Raw genomic sequence first — 17412 nt, 5'->3', positions numbered from 1 at the left:
CCGGCCTCAGCCCTGGCCCCGGCCCCGCTGCGGAGCGCGCCCGGCCTCGACCCCGGCCCCGGCCCCAGCGGCAGAGGCGGCGGCGGCGGCTCCAGGCCGGCCCGGGGCGCAGAACCAGGCTCTCCGAATCCGCGTCGCGCGTCCTGAGCGCGCCCGCCCCTCCGCCCGCCGGGGCCGCGGCCTCCCGCCTCCCCACTCCCTCGCCCTTGCCCCGGCCCCGGCTCCGGCTCGGCTCCCGCCCGCCTGGGGCAGACAGACGGACAGACAGCCCCGCGAGGGCGCGTGGACGGCCGGGCGGAGGTGTCGGACGAGGAGGAGGAGACGGAGGAGGGGGCTGGGCAGGGGCTGAAGCCCGGCGGGGGAGACATGCGATTGGTGACCGAGCCGAGCGGACGGACGGTGCGCCCGAGATGCAGGTGAGCCCGGCAGCCGCGGCCCAGCCCCGAGCGGGCAGCCCCGCGGCACGCTCCCGTGCGGGCCGCCGTTGGCCCGGTTGCGCCCTCCTGGGGCCGCGGGGCACCCCAGCGCCACCCAGATTCCTCTTTGGGGTCACAGATCTGACCCTCCTCAAGCCTCAGAAATGGAGACTCTTCCTTTCCCTTTTCTCCCACCCCAACAAATTCCTTGTTGCCTAGCTGGGATCCCAGAGCTGTGGAGGGGCCCTGCCGGGTTCCTAGTCCGGCTTGTCCAGCGTCCCCCTTCCCCTTCTGAGCACCATTCATCCTGGAGGGTAAGCTCCTTGCTCAGCGGGGTGGCTGCCCCTCTCCTTAGATCCCAGGTACCCCCCCCCCCCGCTGGTACCCCTAGCCAGCGCTGGGCACTGGCTAGCTGGGGGATGCAGGCGAGGGACCAGTTTTCTCCACGGGCTCCAGCCTGGGCACCAGCTCCGTCCCCTGATCAAGAGCAACCCCCTTCCAGCTCGTGCCCAAGGAGGGGGGGGGGAGGTGAAATGGGGGGTAGGAAGAGTGCAGGAGAGGGAGTTGGGATTGTGGAGGACCCAGGAACCCTTTAGGGGCCTCCCTTTGTCTGTCTTCAGCCCCGGTTTCTCACCTCCTCCTGCCCCACTTTTCATTCTGAGGCAGCCGGTGGGAGGTGGGAACCAGCTGAGAAAAGGGAGGTGAGGAGGGAGTGTCCTGTTCTGCCTCCCCACTCTCTGTGAGGTGGCCAAGGCACCCACAGAAGATGTGTCCCTCCAGGTGGCTTCCACTTTGAGGAGGGGTGGGGCCAGGCCCAGTGGACAGTCCCCTTCCTGTTCCTGCCTGGGATCCCAGCCCAGAGCCATCGGTCCCTGGTTGTGCTGGAGGCATCCCCCTTTGTTCTCCTGGTCCTGAATCTGGTGGGGGAGAAGGGGCGGGTGGGAGTGCTGTGTGAGTGCAGGACGCCCTGAGGTGGGGGGCAGTGCCATCTGGGCCAGCCCCTTCCCTGCCAGCCCAGACCACCATCCGGCCCTCCCCTGCGTGGCCTGGGCGGCCAGAGGGTGCTCAGCCCAGCCTGGCCCGTGGCTCTGGGCTCAGCCCTGCTGGCCATTATGGCAACAGCTCCGGCATCGGTGCCTCCCATGCCCAGGGAGCAATGAGCTGGGGCACCCAGGCGGCAAAGCGCCTGGGGCTTCCCCACATCCAGGGAGGAATGCCGGTGAGGGAAGAGAGGGTCAGCGGTTTCCAGACCCTTTGTCCTTATGTGGGACCTGGTCTGCCAGGACAGCTTGCCTGCTTTCTCCCCACTGCCTGAGGCAGGAGAGAGGGAATGAGGTTCCAGAAGGGAGAGACCAGGAACTCCCCGGAACCCAGATAGGGACTCCGGGCAGCACCCCTATGCCCCTATTGGAGGGGGGCTTAGCAAAGGTGAGGGTAGCCCCCCCTATGATGCGCTCTTTGTCTCTGTCTCCTCCCCTACCCCCTGCCAATGAAGTATGAGATGGGCCTTGGTCAAGGCTGCAGTGCCTCCAGGGCCTTGAGTTAGAGTAGGTCTTCAATCCCTGGGGCCAGATTTGGGGGGATGGGTGTGTGCTCAAAGCCCAGGAATCTTGGCTTGTGGGCTGAGAGCTCCTGTGTTGACTAGGGAGAGACTGCTCTGCCCCTGGCAGTAGTCCTCTTTGATCCTAGTAGTCAGATGCTCTATCCCCTGCCTCTGAGCACCCGTTTTTTCCCTTTACTAGATATTGTTTCCTAAAACTCAGCATTCCAGAGGGACACCAACAAAACCCAAATCGCAAATGACCCGAAACCTCCTGTGGCGGGGCAGGTGGGGGGGGCGGGTCATTGTTCTCATAAAGCCAGATGGGATCCCTGGTACCGGTGATGGCTCATCTGGTGCTGCTCTCCAGGTGCCACCAAAGCAAATGGCTGGAGGATCACGACTGGGGCTGAGGGTACGTTCCAGTGGAGAAGTGAAGCAGTGCAGTGATTTACACCGGGTCCCATGGAGGCGTGAGGCAGTGTGTCATATAGTCCTGTGGGGCCAGTGAAAGGCCAGGGAGGGGAGGCAGTAGATGATGGTGACTTCAGTCAGAGCCTCGCCTTGCTAGCCAGGGTCTCCTGGTCTAGCTGTCCTCTGTGCGGCACTCTGGAAAGATGGCACCTCCCGGCCACTGGGTTCCTCCCCACCCACCCACCCCACCCCACCCCACCCCCCGCCTTCCCAGTGGTTACCCATTGATGGCTCTCTGTTCCCTGCCCACCAGTTCCTCTATACACCCCCCTATGACCTGTCTTGCTGTCTTGGTCAGGCATCCCCACCCAGAGGCCCTCCTCTCTTCTTCTCCTGGCCCCTCCTCGAGGGAGCCTCCTTGTACCTCAGCATCTCTAAGTTACTGATCCCCCTCCTCCAGGCACCCACAGTGAAGAACCACATTGGTTTGCACCTAATACTATACCAGCCAAATTAATTCATGTGTTTATTTTACACATCCTGGCTGAGCTGTTTAGCTCTGGACTAGGCCCTCTTATGGCTCCCTTGGATTGCCTTGAACACCCTGGGCCATCTTGTCCCCATCCCCTGGGCTCCCCTGATTGCCCCTGGGATAGGGAAAACACTGGGAGGCACCGGGGAGCAGCTATTGACTGGTGGCAAGGACTGCCTGGAGGGGACACAGTGTCCTCAGCCTGTATGGATGGACAGAGCTAGGTGACATCAAGGGTGCCCCAGGTGGGGTACATAGCACACACAGACACTCAGAGAAGGATGGGATTTGTTTGTGGGGTCTGAGGTAGTCAGGGGTCCACCAGAAGGAGAGAGACTGAGTAGGTCCTGAGGTGGTAGCAGACTTTACAGAGACACAGAAAACAGAGGATTCCAGAACTGGGGACGGTTCTTTGTAGAAAGAGTGTGGTAAGGCAGGTTCATTTCCAAAAGCATTTGAGGCATTCTTGATACTGACCTCTGTTTATGCATTGGATGGATGGATGGATGGATGATGGGTGGATGCGTGGATAGATGGATGGGTGGATGGATGGATGGATGGGTGGATGGATGAACGTCCTTGGGTGCTGTGGGCCCAGTAGAGCTCTGCCGCCCAAGAATCTCATCCTCATGTTTGCTCGGTTCCTTTGATGTCACTTTATAGTGAACTTGTTGAGTGTGGACCCTGGGGCCAGATCCCTGGGTTCAGATCTCAGCTCCACCTCTGCCTAGTTACTTAATCTCACTGGGCTTCAGTCTCCTTAGCCACAAAGTGAGGATAGCAAGGGTATTTACCTCTAGGACCGGCAGGAGGATTAAGTATGCTAACATGCCAAGCGGTTAGAACAATGCCTAGTATACAGTAAACTCTCCAGAAATGCTCACTACTCATAGTTTAGATCAGTGATTTGTTCACAATCTTTTCCCTGTAACTGGTGCAAAGATTTGATTTTATAGCTGAGAAAACTGAGAGCCAGAGAGGTGGCATGACTTTCCCAAAGCCCCCAGCCCACAAAGCTGTCTAGAATGCCTTCCTTCTGACCCCTGGGGCTCAGGGCTCGCTGGTCTGGGCATGGCCTGGTGACTAGTTAACGTGCGTAGCGTTAGTGATAATGATAATAGAACAAACATGGCAGCCCTACTCCCCAACCTGAACAGCAGCACTTTAATAATGATGTACATCTTCCATGTGCTTCTCCTCACTTTATTCCTGGCCTCTTTCTCTGAGGCAGCCACTATCCTAACGGTCTGTTTAGCATTGCCTTGCCTTTTTAAAAATCATGCATTTTAATAGATAGACATTGTTCCGTTTGTATTACTTTTGAACTTTGTAAAAAGAACCTGAAACTGTTTGCAGCCCTCTAGAATTTGCTTTTTTTCTTCAACATCGTATTTGTAAAGCTTCCTCTATATTGTTGCGGATAATGGTAATGTAGTTCATTTATTTCCACTGATGCATAATGTTATGTGGTTTGAACATAACACAGTGTATTTATCATTCTTTTATTGATGGGCCCGTGGGTTGTTTCCCTTTTTGTTCTTACAAACAATACTGCCGTGAACCTTCTTGTCCTGTCTCCTGAGGCAGCGTGCAGAGTGTCTTGGGGCACACAGCTAGGAGCAGAATTGCTGGGCCATAGGGCATGTTCATATTCAGCTTTACTAGAAAATGTGCTGAAGTGTTTTCCAAGTTGGTTGTACCATTTATGCTTCCCCCCCCAGCAGGAGAGGAGTGTCGCCACTGCTCCCCACCCCTGCCAGTACTCAGTATGGTCAGCCCTCTCGGTTTTTACCAATTGATTGAGTGTAAAATGGTGTTATGTTGTGGCCTTGGTTTGCATTTCTGGAATTCAAGGTTTCTGGTGTATGAAATGGGGGTTGAGAGGGCAGCAGCCAGCGTGTAACAGATGCTTAGGAAGCGATTGTCCCTTTTGTACGTCAGCATCTCCAGTTGTGGGGTGCTGTCTGTACAAGCCCTGAGCTCAGGGCGGGGCAGGAGCAGTCAGGAGGACTCCCCAGGGAAGTGGCGGTGAAGGAGGAGGGAGCAAGGAGAGATTAAGTTCTGCACAGTTAAGCCAAAGGAACCCCTGTGGTTCTGTGTTCACTCCCAGGATGGGCACGGGGTGATCCTAGCTTTGGAGAGGGGAAGAGCCCGTGCTTCATTATTTTAATAATGCACAGTCCATTTTAGTAATGGCATTGGTGAGTGCTTAATAAGAGATTGGTGACCTGGGGGATGAATACTGGATGGAACAAACGTATATTTGTTCTTCTTCATTCTCACCTCCTCGGGGAGTCCTCCTTGATTGCTCTTGCCCATTGCATGAATGAAGGGTGGCTGAGCAAGGTCGTTCCTGGATGTTAGCAAGGTCCCCCCAGGAGGCCCTCTGCGTACCCACAGAGGCTGAGAAGCTTGGTGCTGGCAAGGTGATTTGAGGCTGCTCCCTCTGCCAGCCTGGTGCACCAACGATTGATTCCAGGCCGCTTTCCCCGCCCAGACCTGGGCCCCTGGAGCTGGTTAGAAACGAGCAATGGGGCTGGCGGAATAATTATGCCTATTTCATGTGACACCCAAATTGATTGCCGCCAGGGTGACATTACCAGGCCATTGTTCCTTGTCTCCAACCTCTTATTACATGTTATTAGGGTGTGTGGTGTGTGTGTGTTTTTCTATTTTTTCCCATTTCAGGGAATTAATCTCTCTCTGCCACCTCCTCTGCTTCCCCCTCCAGAGAACCTGCTCATGTCTCTGAGAGGGAGTGGGGCCCTGGCCATCATGCTTCCTCTGCCCGGCCCAGCACAGGGCTGGAGATGCAGTTGGGAGGGACTGGCCATCTCACGTCCCTTTACTTAGGTGCGAGATGGGGGTATCTCAGAGGTAAGAGGGGCTGCTGAGGTGTGGATCCTAGCTGGCAGAGGGGTTTTCCTGCAGTGTCCCTGATCCATAATGCTCTGCTTGCATACCTCTGATGGCAGGCTACTCACTCACTACTCCCAAGGCAGATCTTCTATCCTGAGCCATCTGGTCTTCCGTTCGATACCTCACACGGAGCTGAGTGGGCCTCCCCTAGGACTCTGCCCGTGGGTTTTGACTCCACCCTCTTGGCTTGCACTGGACTCTGCACCCTCTGCCTTCCCCTTAGAGATTTGCAGAGATGCCTCTCCCCACGCGTGGGCTTCTCACGAACAGGCAGCTGCGTGATGGCAGCAGTCGTGCCTGAGCAGAACGTGGAACCTGTGTGTGTCTGACCAGAGGGGCGCCCCACCCCTTGATTCTGACTTCCTTCCGTGTACCAGGTTGGGGAAATGGGTTTTGGCAAGGGGTTGGACAAGACTCACTTGAGCAGAGAGGGCTTTGAGTAGTCAGTGGTGATAGAATGGCAAGCGGTTTTATTTATAAAACTGTCCATGTTATAAAAAAAAGATTCACTGGGCCTCAGTTTGGATGTATTGGGGGTTGTTTTTAAATCTTTTCCCCTTCTTGAGGCAGAAATAACTCAAACCTTCACTTATCCCTGATCTAGCCCCATTGTGGTATCCTGTCTGGCATTACGTTGGGGAGAGATGCTGTAGTCAGGAGGCTGGGATTCTTCGTAGGCCTTAGTCCTGAGATGCTGTGGGACCTAGGACAAATCCCTCAAGTTCTTGGGCCAAATTCCCCTCACCTGTGTGGTGGTCTCTGGGGTTACCATGCCTATAGAGGCAGACAAGTTCAGTAACCTTGGGCAGGTGAACTAGTGGCTTGGAGGCTCAGTTTCCTCATCAGTGAAGTGAGGTTAATGGTTCCTCCCTCACAGGGTATGTGGTGAGGGTTGGCGAGGTCATTCCGCAAAGCACTCAGTATATGGGTTCGATATAAATGTCTCTTTCCTTCCCTCTCTTTGAATTCTCTGCCTCCAGCCTTGAGAGGGCGGTGTGAGGTCTGCTGTCCCCTTTTCTGAATAAGGAGTTTGGAGCCCTGAGATATAAAGCCATTTGCCCACAATCATACTGCTCAGTAGGCCCTTGAACCTGAATCTGGGAAAGGCAGTATGCAAGCCTGGTCAGGACAGCCTTGGGTCCAACTGCCTCAGTCCTAATCCCAGCTCTGCCATCTGTTGCTGCGTAATTTGTGGCAAACTGCATCACCTCTCTGTGTCTCAGTTTTCTGATCTGTAAAATGGGGATAATAATGTCAGCCTAATAAGATTGCTGTGAAAATTGAACCAAGTTCACGTTTGAGTTCATATTATGCTAGCTGTTTGACCTTGAGCAAGTTATAGAACCTGTTTTTGCTTCTGGTTTTCCCATCTGCAAAATGGGGATAATAACATGGCCTACTTCAACAAGTTGTGGTGGCAGAAATGAATTATTTTTTTAGTTTATTTGAGAGAGAGAGAGGATATGAGAGAGGGAGGGAGAGAATCCCAAGCAGGCTTCACACTGCCAGCACAGAGCCCGACACGGGGCTTGATCTCACGAACTGCAAGATCGTGACCTGAGATGAAACCAAGAGTTAGACACTCAACCAACTGAGCCATCCAGGCACCCTAAGAAATGAATTTTTATACGGCAAGTGCTTAGAATAATGCCTGGCACACAAGAGGCCCTCATTATCATTATATTTATTAGGTCTCTGGCCTTCCAATGCCATACTGTTGCTCTCAGCAAGCTGCTCCCTGCCCTGGGCGGGCCTCTGAGGCTGTGAGCTCCTCCTCATTCAAGCTCAAGGCTGATGGCCCTCCCAGGTAGGGACTGGCTGGTTTCCAGGCTTCCAAAGCCTGAGACGGGCCAATCTGAGTTGTTCCCAAGGTAGAGGAGCCCTGAGGACTGGGGCAACCAGTATGCATGAGGGGATCTGCTAGGCACCTCCCAAGATGGCCTGGGTGGGGGATGGAGCCAGAGGCTTTCTGGGGCACCTCCTTGCCCCTTTGAGCCTATGTTGGTATCTTAGACTCAGAGAGGAGGTGTGAAGGGAGATGTAGGGGTACGGGACCTGGGTTTTCCTTGAGCCCCATCAGGTCACCACATGGGTGCTTGTCTACCCCTCCTCGATCCTGGGACAGCTCCAATCCAAGTAGGGGTGCTGTCCACTCAGGTGACCTCAGTACAGACAACTAAGAAGCTTCCTAGAACCAGTGGCTTCCTCCCACTTCCCCCAGGACAGCTCCTAGCTTCCCGGCTGGACTCTCACCTCAGAAGAAGTCTGTGAAGAGACAGGCAGCGCCCAGAGTGGTCCAGGGTCACCCAAGGTCATATGGAGGGCAGGTGCACAGTGGGCCCTGATTGGAGCCCAGGCCTGGGACCCGTGAGCCCCATGCCCTTTGCTTACCCAGAGGAGGGCTCTTCTAGGCCTTGCCCCACCCCTGCTCCTCCCCACCAAGCCGGCCAGTCCTGGCGGGCAGAGCCTATACATAGAAACCTTTAAACACTAAGATGCTTTGACAATTAAAATTCATAATTTATCCTAAAAACGGCCTGGAGCTGTGGGCTGGCCGGAAGGCTAGCGGCTCCTGAGATCAGCTGTGCTCCGGCGGGGTGGGCTGCGGGGTGGGCAGAGGCATCCCTCCTTCACATGCAGGGGGCAGGTGCTTGCCCAGGGGCACACACAGAGGCAGCTGGCCTAGCCAATGGGCAGGCAGTCACCCCGTGCCCAGTCAGCACCCTCCAGCTCGGCTGTGGCTGAGAGGCCGGGTGAGCACCTTTGGGAGAGGCTTGAGTTTCCAAATGCGCCTAAGAGATGGGGCTGGCGGCACTGGGCAAGGGAGGGTGTGGAGTGGTGGGAGGAGGGACAGCAGGCACACACCCCTACACACACACACACACACACACACACACACACACACACACACACGCCCCAGGAGCCCAGCAGCTCTGCCAAAACCAAGAGCAAGAGGAAAATAAAGAATTATACACGACAAAGGACATGACCTCAATTTTCTTCCAGGTTGATTTTTCTCTCCCTGTGGGGGGCAGCTGCAGGAGGAGGAGAAGGGAGAGGGAGAGGACAGGCCAAGGTGGGCAGACCAGCCCAGGAGGAGACAGACAGAGGCTGCCATGCTGCCTGCCCGCTGACCGCACAGACAGGATTTCTCCTGCCGGAGGCCAGCCTGGGCACCGGAACCTTCCTCTCTTAGGGTTCCCTGTCCACTCAAACTCCCTGTGCCAGGGGGCAGCCCTTGCCCAATTAGGCTGGCCAGGGACTGGGTTTCCCCCATTAGCTGCTCACACCTTAAACTATTATCAGCCATTCACACCTCAGCAGGGATTAGCCCTAGAAAGCTAGAATGGAGTGGCTTTAGAAGGAGCCGGGGAGGAACCATCTGGATTTGGGGTAGGAGAGAAGCAATTAGGAGTCCCTGGGTGCTTTCCACCCCTGCACACCTTTGCTAGCATATTCCCTCCCTCAAAAGTGCCTTCCCCCTGCTCCCTTCTTGGCCCGTGGAAATGTATTTGTGTTCAGCCTGAGCTCTCATGACACCTCCTCCTCCAGGAAAGCCCTAGGAGGGGCTGTTCTCAGGAGTTGTTTGACTGGCTCTCTCTGCCCCTTTGAGGATGGGTGAGGTTCTGTCAGCCCTGGCCCTGCCCTGGGGGTTCTCAATCTGGGGGACACAGAGGAGGCTGCAGAAGCTCCAACAGGGAGGAAGGGAGAGAGCGAACACAGCAGTGGCGGGTGCTCCTCGGACACCGGACCCGGCAGAGATCAGAGGGGTTCCCAGGAGGGTGACCCCTTCTTCAGCTGGATTCTGAAAGCTGAATGCGAGAGCTCTGGGCACGTGGTGGACAGCCAGCCATTGCTAGGGGAGAAAGACCCCGACCTAGGGTGACTGTCGAGGGCTTTGTAGCCAAGCCTCATGCCACCCCCACCTCCACCCCTCCCCCGGCCACATGGCCACGGCTGCCTCTGAGCCGATACTACACTTCCCACGAACACACTTCATCCTTTCATGAAATGGATCCAGTGGCTCCATGTCCCGGAGCTGAAGGCAAAGAAGGGACCCCAGGCAGGCAGGGACTTGGGGACAGGGCAGGCCACGAGGAATCTGCCTCTGTTCTTTGGTCACCCTGCATGAGTGCCTTCACTTTTCTGAGTAATCCAACCCACCTCATGGGGTGGTGGTCAGGACAGGAGATGTAACGGGCCCAGGGCTTGGGACATGCAGAGTGTGCACAGGAGCTCAGGAAATGGGAGTCGAACCTGTGGGGCAAGCTCTCGCTCCGTGTTCCCCTGACCCGGGCCAACCTTCCCTGCCCACTGTCCCAGGTGCCCGTCTTTCTCCTCCGTGTTCTCTGACTCTCTCTTCTCCTCCCTGTCTTTCCTGCATGGCCCTCTATGTGTCTTTTCTTCTCTATTGCTGTCACCTTTCCTCTCCTGCTCTTCCACGCATTTCTTGGTGGCAGAGCTGGATAGGGCCGTAGGCAGACGTTCTGATGCCCTCAGCCCCCTCAGGTCCGCCAAGTCCCTCGTCCCTCCTCACTCCCTCCTGCTGCAGACCCAGTCGTAGTAGGATGTCAGGACAGGAGGTGAGGGGGCATATGCCCACCTCATTTGCACGTGGGGCAACAGCCCACCGCGATTGCTCAGGTCATAAGGCCAGGCTGACACCCAGAGGCCCCGAGCCCCCAGCAATGACAGCGGGCACCTCCACGCCAGGGACCTTGTGCCTGTGTGTTCTGGGGAGGCCTGCGCTCCCTGAAGAGTGCTGAGTGGAAGCACCATGAAATATTGATACCATAAACCTAAAATGACAAAACCTTCCATTCTGTGCTGCAGCCCACCCCAAATTAGGTGAGATTCTAGCACGGACAATGGCAGCAGGCACAGGAGAAGAAACTCAGTGTGTTCAACGTGCACAGTCGAGGAACAGGTCGGGTCTGGGGGGCAGGGCGCCTACCTGAGCTCTCTAAGGGCAGGGCCCCCCCCCCCACAACCCTGGGGCCTTCCCCAGCACTGCCCTGACAGGCCTGCCCCTCCCTGCTCTGCCTGTGTGTCCAGAATTCCCGCTTCACACCAGGCAGCTCTCGGGCAGGCAAGCTGACCAGGGGGAACAGAACTCTGCTGCCCCCTAACTTTGTGCCTAGGCCTGAGGGCGAATGAATTCCCTTCAGGAAGGCTGAGTTCTTATCTGTCAAATGGCTACAAAATAATCTCTTTTGAATGCTGCCTTAGGAGATGGAATGACCCTCACCCTCTCCCCAAGTCTACTCATGGGTGATCTGATGCCCCTTCTGTCCCCACCAGTCCCCTTTCCCATCCTGAGCCCCACAGGGGACAGCCCCACTGGGGAGCCTTTCAGATAGATCCTTCCGGGCCCGGTGGAACTGCAGTTTGGGGCCTGAGCCCCCACTCCTCCTCTAACCAGGTTTGAGAATGTTGACTTTCTAGCTGGTGAAAGTCATTTTCTGTTGTGGGCTCCCTCAGGGAGCCTGGAATCCAGCCCCTCACTGTACCGGGAGGAAATAGACCAGAGAGGGCAGGCCTTGCCCAAGGTCACACAGCAGAGTAGGAGTGGCCGAAGAACCACTTGGGGCCAGAGTGGGGAGCAACTGAGCCAGGCATATATGCCCCAGGATAGGAGCTGGAGTGTGATGGTGGAGGCAGCCCTTTGCAGAGCAGGTCTGACGGCTCAGCTTCTCTCACCACTCTGGGATCGGGAGGGCTCAGGCTGCGGTGGGATCTGAACATTGTGCCCCGGGCACAGCTCTCCCTTTGCCTGCCCACCTGCCTGCTTTCGATGTTTATTCCCTTTGTATTTATTGGTCCAATTTTTAAACTCTTGCCCTTGTGGGAAGCCCTTCAGGGGGCAAGGATCCAAAATAAAACGCTGATTAAAATGCATAAAACACTTCTCTGCAATTGCAGGAGTAACCAGCGGGATTCGCCCTGCCAGGAAGGCAGGAGCACACTGCCCACTCAGCAGTTCTGGTGACCCCCTCAGACACAGCCCTGTCAGCACCCCTCAATGACAGGGGCCCCCTGGGGGTGCCAGGCCAGGGGACTAGGCCCCGTGTGCTGTGCTCCTGCCGTGCCAGCTCGGGCAGGCTTCTTAACCTCTCCAGGCCTCAGTTTCCCCACCTTTCAGGACAGCCACATGTAAAAGGTGAGGGATGAGGCAATTAGGAGGATGTGCCCTTCTGAAGCTATCTTGGTCCCGGGGAGCATGGCCTGTCGGTCGTCTGCGGGTCTAACTGCCAGGCCGGAGTGTGGCAGCCACACCAAGCAATGCTTTTCCATCGACGTATGTGAACTCTCCACTCTGTCATTGCTCAGCGGGCCTGCTCGCTCACAGGGCCTCAACCCCTGCACAGACTCTTGCATACATTCTTTCAGAGGACACCCCTGGGCCCTGCTCTGTGAGACAGAAGCACCCGTGACTGTTTGACCCAGGATTAAGCATACATCACGGGCGCGGCGCCAGGCGCTGAGGATCTGAGCGTATTTGCCTCTTTGTTCAGGTTCCCAGGAAGCTCTCACCTTTAGTCGTTATGCATGACTTCGTGGGATTCTTTCCTCACTGGCTGGCTTTATCTTTTTATCTTGTTGCATAATGTTTTCTGTCAGTTGTCTCAAGTTATTTTTAGAACAAGGTGTGCTCTACAGCAGTTATGTAACGTCACTACTAATAAGTGTAAGGTGCTTCAGTGTCGTGGGAAAGAGTTGATTTCTGACTGCATAGGTTCCGGATGGCTTCGTGGAGGAGGCGACATTTGGAAAGGGAGGTCACAAAGACTGCTAGGGCAGGAGGCTGGGAGAGTCCTCCAAAAGCAGATGGTTTAGAGCCAGGACAAGGTGGGGACACCTGGGTGGTTTCACGGAGCAGACTGGTGGCAGAGGAGTACGTGGGTAGGTTGAGGCAGCGTGGTGGTGGCTTTGAATGCTTTATTCTCGTGTATGTGAGGGACTTATCAGCGTCTCAGGTGCCCTGTGCCATTTCTGTCCCCCCTGTCAGTCCTCAGCCCCCTCTCTAGCAGCCCCCACTTCGCCCATCAGCCCAGCCCTGCGCTGGGCGCTAAAAGTCCTATTTACCTCTCCGGGTCCCCAGCCTCATACCCGCGCCGGCCCCAGCTGCCGGCACAATTACTTATTGATCGCCTGTCAGGATGTTTGCTTTTCTGGTGGGTGACTGGAGCATGTGTGACTGTGGAAAATGGCCTGGTGGGGGTGGGGTGGGGGAGGCTGAACCACAGGAGTCTGGAGAGAGGATGAGAGGGGCTGAGGGGAGGGGGGGTGGGCAAAGCCGTTGGGGATGACAAAACCTTGCAGATTCCATAACATGTCAGTAACACCCAGAGCCCTCTCCGGTTAATCAGTCACTTAGTCGATCAACAACCAGGGAGCACTGTCAGTCCTGGGAGACTGCGGGAGCACCGGAAGTTGTGTGGCATGTCTCGCAGACTAGAGCTCTGGTCCCAGATCCACCCCCTTCTACAGGCTGGGTTTCCTTGGGCAGCCACAGGCTCTTTGAGCCCCCCTTGCCTGAAGAGTTGAAGTGTGGGTGACAAGACCTGTGGCCTTGAAAGCAGAGGCTCTGTACAGGTGTGTGTCGGGGTGAGGGTGTGCTGGGAGAGATGGGAGAAGGGCCTGATCAGGGGCAGAGATGTGGGGCCCTCCCAGCCTGGGCGTCCCCTTCCTGTGGTGAGCCCCCCTTGGCACCATGTGTGTGGGGTGTGTGAACAGGGCAGAGGCCCAAGGGTGGCATGTGAGCAGTTGGGCTATTGTTTGGCCCCCAGAGACCACCTGGCCCAACCCCTGGGGTTTCAAGAAGTCCAGACTAGCCCTCCTAGCTCCCTGCTGACCTTGCTGTTCTATGGGGTGGAACAGAGGAGGGAAGGAGGAGGTGGCAGAGGCAGGCTGGGCACAGGTGGGAGCAAGTAGCCTCTCAACACAGCTGGGGGAGAGTCACGGGGGTGGAGGGGGCGGGGAGGCTCACTCTCCCACACCCCTTGCTTACTCCACCTGCAGCCTGTACTCAAGCTGGGCCCCCTCCTGGCGCCACTACCCCTGTCACGGCCACCCAAGCCCGTCGTGTTCCTCAGGGCCCAGCTGTAACGAGCCTTGCGTCCTCAGTGCCACAGTGTGGACGGGCGCCTCCAGCTGCCACTGCCGTCCTGGGCTATGGGAATCTGAATGCTCCCACCTCAGACTAGCAGCCTCACAGAACCCCAGCTCCAGGAGGAGTGTGATCGGAACCCCCAGAGACAGATGGGAGGCATCAGGGTAGAGTCCTGGGTTCTGGCGGGGGTGCCCTCCACTGATCCAGAAACCCCATTGGGAAGCAAATTAATGCACACTGACAGGTGCCACTGGGTTTGCTGATATCCCAGGACTCTTGGGCTGGGGGCTCAGCTGAAGTGCTGGTGAGGAGGGCGCCGTGGTGTCTGTGCCTGAGGAAGTTCAGGCTAAAGGCTGAGAGGGTGGCCCCCAGCAGCCTCAGAAGCCCTGGCCTGACAGCCTGGGGACCAGACATGCTCCTCTGCAGGCTGTTTCCAGAGGCTTCAGCCTTTGGGCCCCTTTGATTCCCTCGGTGAGCCCCGAGGCCACTCAGCAGGTCCGGCTTTCTCCCTGATGAGCACCAGGGGAAGCTGAGGCTCGGGGCGTGGGGTGGGGTACGGGGTGTGTGCCTGGATCACATTGCCTGTAAAATGTAAACTGTAAAGGAGGCGGATGCCACCTGGGGTGCCGATGTCAGGCTCCTCTGAGGTGACCCTGTCCTTTCAGGGAACCCCCTCAACCCCAGGGGTGCTGGGAAATTCCTTGGGAGGGCTCTGGGCAGGATAGGGAGCAAGGAGGAAGCAGCACGGGGTGGCAGGAGGCTCTCCGGCTTGGGCATCGGGACCTCACTGTGGGGTTCCAGGAGCGACCTATACCACTGTGGACCCCCAGCTCTCCGTGTCGGGGACATTCTAACAGGGGCAGGAGGGCACAGACTGGGGTCCAGACAGACCCTTTCCTCTAACCCACCCCCTCTGTCCTGTGCTTGCTCCTGGCTGCAGGTGAGCGAGAGGATGCTGGCGGGGGGCGCGAGGAGCATGCCCAGCCCCCTCCTGGCCTGCTGGCAGCCCATCCTCCTGCTGGTGCTGGGCTCGGTGCTGTCAGGCTCCGCCACGGGCTGCCCGCCCCGCTGCGAGTGCTCGGCCCAGGACCGCGCCGTGCTCTGCCACCGCAAGCGCTTCGTGGCGGTTCCGGAGGGCATCCCCACCGAGACCCGCCTGCTGGACCTGGGCAAGAATCGCATCAAAACGCTCAACCAGGACGAGTTCGCCAGCTTCCCACACCTGGAAGAGCTAGAGCTCAACGAGAACATCGTGAGTGCCGTGGAGCCCGGCGCCTTCAACAACCTCTTCAGCCTCCGGACGCTGGGGCTGCGCAGCAACCGCCTGAAGCTCATCCCCCTGGGCGTCTTCACCGGCCTCAGTAACCTGACCAAACTGGACATCAGCGAGAACAAGATCGTCATCCTGCTGGACTACATGTTCCAGGACCTGTACAACCTCAAGTCGCTGGAGGTCGGCGACAACGACCTCGTCTACATCTCCCACCGAGCCTTCAGCGGCCTCAACAGCCTGGAGCAGCTGACACTGGAGAAATGCAACCTGACCTCCATCCCCACCGAGGCGCTGTCCCACCTGCACAGTCTCATCGTCCTGAGGCTCCGGCACCTCAACATCAACGCCATCCGGGACTATTCCTTCAAGAGGTTGTACCGGCTCAAGGTCTTGGAGATCTCCCACTGGCCCTACTTGGACACCATGACACCCAACTGCCTCTATGGCCTCAACCTGACATCCCTGTCCATCACACACTGCAACCTGACCGCCGTGCCCTACCTGGCTGTGCGCCACCTGGTCTATCTCCGCTTCCTCAACCTCTCCTACAATCCCATCGGCACCATTGAGGGCTCCATGCTGCATGAGCTGCTACGGCTGCAGGAGATCCAGCTGGTGGGCGGGCAGCTGGCTGTGGTGGAGCCCTATGCCTTCCGCGGCCTCAACTACCTGCGTGTGCTAAACGTCTCGGGCAACCAGCTGACCACACTGGAGGAGTCAGCCTTCCACTCGGTGGGCAACCTGGAGACGCTCATCCTGGACTCCAACCCACTGGCCTGTGACTGCCGGCTCCTGTGGGTGTTCCGGCGCCGCTGGCGGCTCAACTTCAACCGGCAGCAGCCCACCTGTGCCACGCCCGAATTCGTCCAGGGCAAGGAGTTCAAGGACTTCCCGGACGTGCTCCTGCCCAACTACTTCACCTGCCGCCGCGCCCGCATCCGGGACCGCAAAGCCCAGCAGGTGTTTGTGGACGAGGGCCACACGGTGCAGTTTGTGTGCCGGGCAGATGGCGACCCGCCGCCCGCCATCCTCTGGCTCTCACCCCGCAAGCACCTGGTCTCGGCCAAGAGCAACGGGCGGCTCACAGTCTTCCCCGACGGCACGCTGGAGGTGCGCTACGCCCAGGTACAGGACAATGGCACGTATCTGTGCATCGCGGCCAACGCGGGCGGCAACGACTCCATGCCGGCCCACCTGCATGTGCGCAGCTACTCGCCCGACTGGCCCCATCAGCCCAACAAGACCTTCGCTTTCATCTCCAACCAGCCGGGCGAGGGAGAGGCCAACAGCACCCGAGCCACCGTGCCTTTCCCCTTCGACATCAAGACCCTCATCATTGCCACCACCATGGGCTTCATCTCTTTCCTGGGCGTCGTCCTCTTCTGCCTGGTGCTGCTCTTTCTCTGGAGCCGGGGCAAAGGCAACACGAAGCACAACATCGAGATCGAGTACGTGCCCCGCAAGTCGGACGCAGGCATCAGCTCTGCCGACGCGCCCCGCAAGTTCAACATGAAGATGATATGAGGACGGGGCGGGGGAGGGGCAGGGACCCCCCGGGCTAGCCGGGCAGGGGAAGGGGCCTGGCCGCCATACGCTCGCTCCTCGATCCTTCCCGCCTCTCCCTGCCCCTCCACACACACTCTTTTTCTTCCTCCCAGCCCCATTCCCTGCTGCCCGCCCCACCCCCCCGCCGGCCCTCACCGCCTGCCCTCTTCCTAGCAGGACCTCAGCAGTCCAGGCCTGGGGACCCACCTGCACAGGGGCACTCGTTGACAGACTGGAGTCGGAAGCTGACAGACCGACATGCAGCACAGTCAATAATTCAATAAAAAAAGTTACGAACTTCCTCTGTAACTTGGGTTTCAATAATTATGGATTTTTATGAAAACTTGAAATAATAAAAAGAGAAAAAAAACACTATTTCCTATAGCTAGTCGGAATGCAAACTTATGACGTCCTGATTGCTCCAGGGCCCTCTTCCAACTCAGTTTCTTGTTTTTCTCTTCCTCCTCCTCCTCCTCCTCCTTCTCTTCCTCCTTTCTCTTCTCTTCCCCTATGGGGAGGGATCACTCAGGAAAACAGGAAAGGAGGTTCGAGCCCCACCTGCCCCGGGCGACCGACACGAGCAGGCAGCAGGGCAGGTGCGGGCCCAGCTCTGGGCTGGCTGTTTGCAGGGAGCAGGTGGAGGAGACAGGGCTGCCTGAA

At 57.5% G+C, this 17412-nt stretch overlaps 1 protein-coding gene across 2 annotated transcripts in view; it reads left to right on the top strand.

Moving 5' to 3' along the window:
- LINGO1 (leucine rich repeat and Ig domain containing 1) overlaps window positions 1–17127 on the top strand; it is a 75276-nt gene extending 58149 nt beyond the window's left edge. Inside the window, exons 1-2 of one of the 2 annotated variants that reach the window (XM_030317642.1) lie at window positions 230–416; window positions 14875–17127. In XM_030317642.1, coding sequence (XP_030173502.1) covers window positions 411–416; window positions 14875–16731 — 1863 coding nt within the window. In that variant the 5' untranslated portion in view covers window positions 230–410 and the 3' untranslated portion in view covers window positions 16732–17127. Of the gene's footprint in view, window positions 1–229; window positions 417–14874 lie in introns of those variants that run through there. The other variant, XM_030317643.1, reaches the window with a different exon arrangement.
- The last annotated feature ends 285 nt before the right edge of the window (window positions 17128–17412 follow it).

The sequence above is a fragment of the Lynx canadensis genome, chromosome B3 (assembly GCF_007474595.2).
Source record: "Lynx canadensis isolate LIC74 chromosome B3, mLynCan4.pri.v2, whole genome shotgun sequence".
Classification (NCBI taxonomy): Eukaryota; Metazoa; Chordata; class Mammalia; order Carnivora; family Felidae; genus Lynx; species Lynx canadensis.
This window is presented reverse-complemented; position numbering and strand designations above follow the sequence as displayed.